This window comes from Neophocaena asiaeorientalis, unplaced genomic scaffold, assembly GCF_003031525.2.
Source record: "Neophocaena asiaeorientalis asiaeorientalis breed wild unplaced genomic scaffold, Neophocaena_asiaeorientalis_V1.1 scaffold504, whole genome shotgun sequence".
In the NCBI taxonomy this organism is placed as follows: domain Eukaryota; kingdom Metazoa; phylum Chordata; class Mammalia; order Artiodactyla; family Phocoenidae; genus Neophocaena; species Neophocaena asiaeorientalis.
The window spans coordinates 7,467,115-7,473,114 of NW_020174438.1; the positions used below are offsets into that span (position 1 = coordinate 7,467,115).

General features: G+C 38.8%; 1 protein-coding gene across 2 annotated transcripts in view; it reads left to right on the forward strand.

The window, feature by feature from the left end:
- RRP8 (ribosomal RNA processing 8) overlaps positions 1-5,407 on the forward strand; it is a 24,041-nt gene extending 18,634 nt beyond the window's left edge. The window contains exon 9 of one of the 2 annotated variants that reach the window (XR_003004807.1): positions 4,564-5,404. Coding sequence is in view for 1 of the 2 variants with exons in the window: in XM_024757019.1 (XP_024612787.1) it covers positions 4,564-4,591 (28 nt within the window). In the remaining variant the exon portion in view is untranslated. Of the gene's footprint in view, positions 1-4,563 lie in introns of both variants that reach the window. The other variant, XM_024757019.1, reaches the window with a different exon arrangement.
- Positions 5,408-6,000: the final 593 nt, after the last annotated feature.

Below are 6,000 nucleotides of genomic sequence, written 5' to 3' on the forward strand. Positions count from 1 at the left end.
GTACTTCACTTGAACAAGATGACAACACCAGTAAACCATGTTAAGTAATGTATATATAATGTAATACATAAAACAACTACTAAAAAGCTATATAAAGATATAAACTCAAAAACACTATAGATAACTCAAAATGGAGTTCTAAAAAATATTCAGTTAACTCACAGAAAGCAGAAAAAAGAAAACAGACAAAAATCAGAGTAAACAGAAAAACGAAAAGCAGATCTACTCCCTAGCATATCAATAATTATATGTTAATGAACTGAATACACCAATTAAACAACAAAGATGGGCAGAGTGATTTGAAAAAAAAAGACCAAAATATATGTTGTCTACAAGAAACTCACTTTAAATATAACAATATAGGCAAATTGAAAGTAGGAGGAAGAAAAAGATATATCATGCAAACATTATTTAAAAGGAACCAGGAGTGGCTATATTGATATCAGATAAAGTAGACCTCAGAGGAAAAGATTTTGACAGAGAGCGAAAGGGACGTTATATAATAATAAATGGGTCAGTGCAGCAAGAAAGCATAGCAATCCTAAAGGTGTACACACCAAACAACAGTGTGCAAAGTCCATGAAGTAGATCTGATATAACTGAAAGGAGAAATATACAAATCCAAACTTGCAGTTGGAGACTCTCAACAATTGGTAAAACAACTAGACAGAAAAACAACAAGTACATAGAAGAACTCAACACCACCTTCAACCAGTAGGATCTAACTGACATTTATAGAATACTCCACCAACAAATCATTTTCAAGTACCCATGTAACGTATCATTAAGATAGGCCACATCTTGGGCTATAAAATAAATTTCAACAAATTTTAAGATTTGAAATCATATAGAGTATGTTCTCTGACCACAAAAAAATCAAGCTAGAAATTAATAACAGGAAAAGTTCCAAACATTCAGAAGCTAAATAATACACTTCTAAATAATCTATAGGTCAAAGAGGAAGTCGCAAGGGAAATATAAAAATACATTGAATGTAATGAAAATGAAAATAGAACATATCAAAATTTGTGAGGCATAGCTAAAGCAATGCTGAGAGGAAAATGTATAGCACTAAATGTATACATTGGGAAAGAGATAGCCTTAAATGAATGTAATCAAAGTTCCCACCTCAATCTAGGGGAAAAATGGGGGGAAATATATCCAAAGCAAACAGAATGAAGGAAATAATAAAGGTAAGAGCAGAATTTCATGAAATTGAAAACAAACAACCAACCTGAATAGAACAACTCAATGAAACAAAGGGCTGTTTCTTTGAAAAGATCAATAAAATTACAAACTTCTAGCAAGACTAACAGAAAAGACACAAATTATCAGTATCAGGAATGAAACAACAAATATCACTACAGACTGTGCAGACAAATATAAAGGAATACCGCAACTCTGGACCTATATTTGACAACTTAGTTGAAATGGAACAATTTCCCCCCCAAAAAAGACACCAAAATATTACAATTCATGCAATATGAAATAAATAAATAACCCTGTAACTATTATGGAAATTAAACTTGTAACTTTAAAACTCCCAAGAAAAAAGTCTCCAGGACTTCTGTGCTAAAAACTACAACACTGATGAAAGAAATCAAAGATGTAAATAAATGGAGAGACATGCCATGTTCTTGGATTGCAAAACTTAGTAAAGACATCAGTTGTGTACCCACATGGGTACGGAGGTTTAAACACAATTCCTGTCAAAATCCCAGCATGACTCTTTGTAGACACAGGTAAGATTACAGTAGTTCCCCTACACACGAACCTTCAAGTTTTGAACTTTCAAAGATGCAAACATGCATTCAGATGTCCAGTCACGTAAGTTAGTTCACATGTCTGGCGTACATAGTCACATGCAGCTTGCCCTCCGTTTTCTATTGCTGACGGTCCTTCAGCTCTACCATCTCCCACCCCCTCTCCCTCCTCCAGTCGGTAACTCCTCTTGCCTGTTCACTCGATGCCAGCCCCTGGATGCCACCTGTTGTACAGGACTACTGTATTTTCAAGGTACTGGACTGTAAGATTAAAAATGTTTTCTTTATTTTTTGTGTTTGTTTTTTATGTATTATTTGTGTGAAAAGTATTATAAGCCTATTACAGTACAGTACTGTATAGCGGATTGTGTTAGTTGGTACCTAGGCTAACTTTGTTGGACTTACAAACAAGTTGGACTTACGAACGTGCTCTCAGAACGGAACTCATTCGTATGTAGGAGACTTACTGTGTTCTAAAGTTTGTATGGAAAGGCGAAGGAACTAGAATAAATAGACAGTTTTGAAAAAGAAGAATAAAGTAGGAGGAATCAGTTTACCGAATTTCAAGACTTAACTACATAGCTATAGTAATCAAGACTGTGTGGTATTGATGGAGGAGAGGGTAGATACATAAATCAATAGAACAGAGAACCCAGGAACAGACCCATACAACCATGCCCAGCTGACTTTTGACAAAGGTGCAGACACAATTCAATGGGGGAAAAGTAGCCTTTTCAACAAGTAGAGCTGGAGAACTTGGACATCCATAGGCAAAAATAAATGCATACAGAAATACATAAGTTTTAATCTATCTGTCTTGACCTAGTCTCACACCTTGCACAAAAACCACCTCAAAATGTATCATGGACTTAAGTGTAAAATATAAAACGATAAAACCCTTAGAAAAGAGACACAGGAGAAAATCTTTGATATCTAAGGTGAGGCAGAGTTTTAAACTTGACATCAAAAATGTGATTCATAAAAGAAAAAATTGATAAATGGTGACTTCATCAAAATTTAAAACCTTTGCTCTATGAAAAATCCTATTAAGATAGGAAGGTACAGACTGGGAGAAAATATCTGCAAACCACCTATTTGACAAAGGATTAGTATCTAGAATATATATATAACTCTGAAAACTCAGGGGTAAAAAAACCTGATAGCCTTATATCAGGCTACCTTATAGCCTACTAAAGAAATTGAATTTGTTATTAAAAACTTCCTCAGGAAAACAAAACAGAAAAGGTGGCTTTACTGGAAAATTATATCAACCATTTTAATAATATCATTCTGACACAAGCTCTTTTAGAAAGCAGAGTAGGACAGAACACTTCCCAACTCCTTTTGTGTGTGACTCTCTAAGACCTAAACCTGGGAGCGAAATTGCTAGGACATATTGTGTTTAATTAATTTCACTACGTGCTGGCAGGTTGCTCCCCAGAATACACTAGTATATACCCGTCTACCAACAGTGCGGGAGGATTCATGTTTTCCACTGTCCACCCCACGTTTGTTACATTACAGGCAATAGAATGCCATAGCGAGAATGGATTCTGGAGACAAATGCCCGGATTCAAAACCTGGCTCTGAATACTTTATAATAAGCATAAGTGGAGTATGACCTTTAAAAATTGTGAACCACTATATTATGTACCTGTAACGTACGTAATATTGTACATCAGCTATATTTCAATTTTAAAAAGTGCAAAAAGCGGGGGGGCGGGGGGTGACAACACTCGCAGAATTGTTAAAAGGATTAAAGGAGAGAACGATTTGAAAGTGCCTCCTCCAGTACCTGGCATATGGCCTGTAGGATCTGCTTCCCAAAATGGGTTAATCTGTTCAATCTAAAAAGACTAAACACTCAAAAGGCCCATGTCTCTGCCTTCAGTGCTGGCACCAACCAGTCTTCCAGCAGACCCATACTCTCCGGGGATGGGCTAATCGTTCATCCAAGATCAAAGAGGGGCCTCCTCCCCCCAACTCACATACACCTAGAGAAAGCCATATTCAGTGGGGCAAACTTGAATCCCCATTCTAACCAGTGGCTCAGATCCTCAGGGCCAGTGACGACTGTGCTGGATGTTTACTATCATGCAGAAAAAAGTTCAATATAAAGTAGTGCTGTCTTAGGTCCCATCCAAGAGGATTTGTCATCCTGAAGTGTTTAAAAGTACTCTTACTCAAAATGCCATTCCTTGCATGGCTCTCAAGCACAGGCTCATAGTCATATGGTCTAAAATGGTCCAATTTTCTCTCACGAAGTGAGAAAAGTATGTCAAGCAGAGTAAGAACTTGAAACCTGAGTAAGAGTACACTTTGCCTAAAATAAGACCCAGGTATGATTTTGTTGTAATAACTACTAAATTTTTTTTTTTTTTTTTTTTTTTTTTTTTGCGGTACGCGGGCCTCTCACTGCTGTGGCCTCTCCCGTTGCGGAGCACAGGCTCCGGACGAGCAGGCTCAGCGGCCGTGGCTCACGGGCCCAGCCGCTCCACGGCATGTGGGATCTTCCCGGACCGGGGCACGAACCCGTGTCCCCTGCATCGGCAGGCGGACTCTCAACCACTGCGCCACCAGGGAAGCCCTGACTAAATTTTTTTTAAAGAAAGTATAGACAATAAAGGTAAAAAACAAACTGGCTCTGACTTTATGACCTTGAATAACTGACTGAATTTGTATCTCAGTTTCCTAATCTGTAGTACGGAATAATAATAGTACCTATTATAGCTACTATTACAGCTACCAGGGCTTCTTAGGCATTAGTGGGTGAACGGCACTTTTTTTTTTTCTCTTTCAGACATTTCTCCTATATATCCTATTTCTGAATGAGGATTTCAAATTAGACTGAAAAGCTGAAAAAATATGAGTTTCCGGTGAGCTGCAGAGCACCAATGAATGAAATTTTTGGTCTTTGGATTCTTAGTGCATACAGTGTACAGAGCAGGGTCACAAATTCCCTCACAAATTTGGATATGCAAATAAAATTTAGCTCCTTTCTCAATTACTGATCTGATTTTCCTCACAAGTCTCACTCCCATTCTCGACTCTGCTGGATAGTAGAAGAGGCTAGAAATCAATTTGTTTCACTCTCTTTAGGTTTCATTTTTTCTCTTTGAAATCCAGGCTCAGAATTTCAAATTCTGAGCATTCTACCTTTGCTCCTCTCCAGAGTGGCATCTAGGTGTAGACAGGAGGGCTTGTGTGGCATTTTGATGTCAGAAGGAAGGGGTCCCTGGCCTAATACTGGTTCTTGGGTGTGCACAAGCTGGAATTCTCTGCGTATGGTTGGCCCAGTTCCACCCGTGGGCATCCTGCCAGAATTTGCTTCTAAAGTTGATGAATTCGTGGTCTTGTCTTTTTCAGCTGTCAGGGCCTTTTGCCCCTCCCTGCCAATTTGGCCTCCTCTCAACAACTCTGTTTGGTGCTGCAGACCCCAGTGATTCTCTGCCTCATATTCCCTCGAGCCTAACAGGTCTCTATTCAGTTTCCACACCATGTAGGGATCAAGGGACACTTCTTCCTTTCCATGTCCCTCTGCCTTCTTTATCCTCTTGGGGCCACAGTAGGTCCATGCTGCAGAGCAGTTCCCTTCTAAAGTCCCAGTTAGGGAAGAGGGCAAAAGCCTCTGCCCTCAGTACCTCAGTTTACTGCTCAGATCAGGTTGATTTTGTCATATTCCTCCCTCCCTTGATTCCACTCCTTCATCCATCCCCCCCACCCCTGCCACCCCATCTGTCCAGACGGGATGGGACATGTTTCTCCCTTTTGTCATGTGTCTTACTTCCGCCTTCCTTTCATGGAGACTTTACTTCCCTAATGAAATTTTTTTTTTTTTTTTGGCCACACCTAGCAGCATGCAGAATCTTAGTTCACCGACCAGGGATCCAACCCAGGCCCTGGCAGTGAAAGCACTGAGTCCTATCCACTGGACTGCCAGGGAATTCTCCCTAATGAGATTCTAATTTATCTGCTAGACAATTTCAACAGTGAAATTGTCAAATCTGGAACATTTTTACACGCATTCATTGTATTTGAGCGGTGCTGTCACTTGGTACTTATTTTATAATCTCTGATTGACTAAGTTTAATAATTTGCTGGGCATAATTCAAGAATGAATTGCAGTCAATTATGCATCAATAAAGCTGAAATTTAAAAAAATAAAAGAAATGCTAGGTTACAAAAAAGAATAAATTGTGGCCTAGAGAAGGATGTGAATTTGTAGAAACTATTCTGT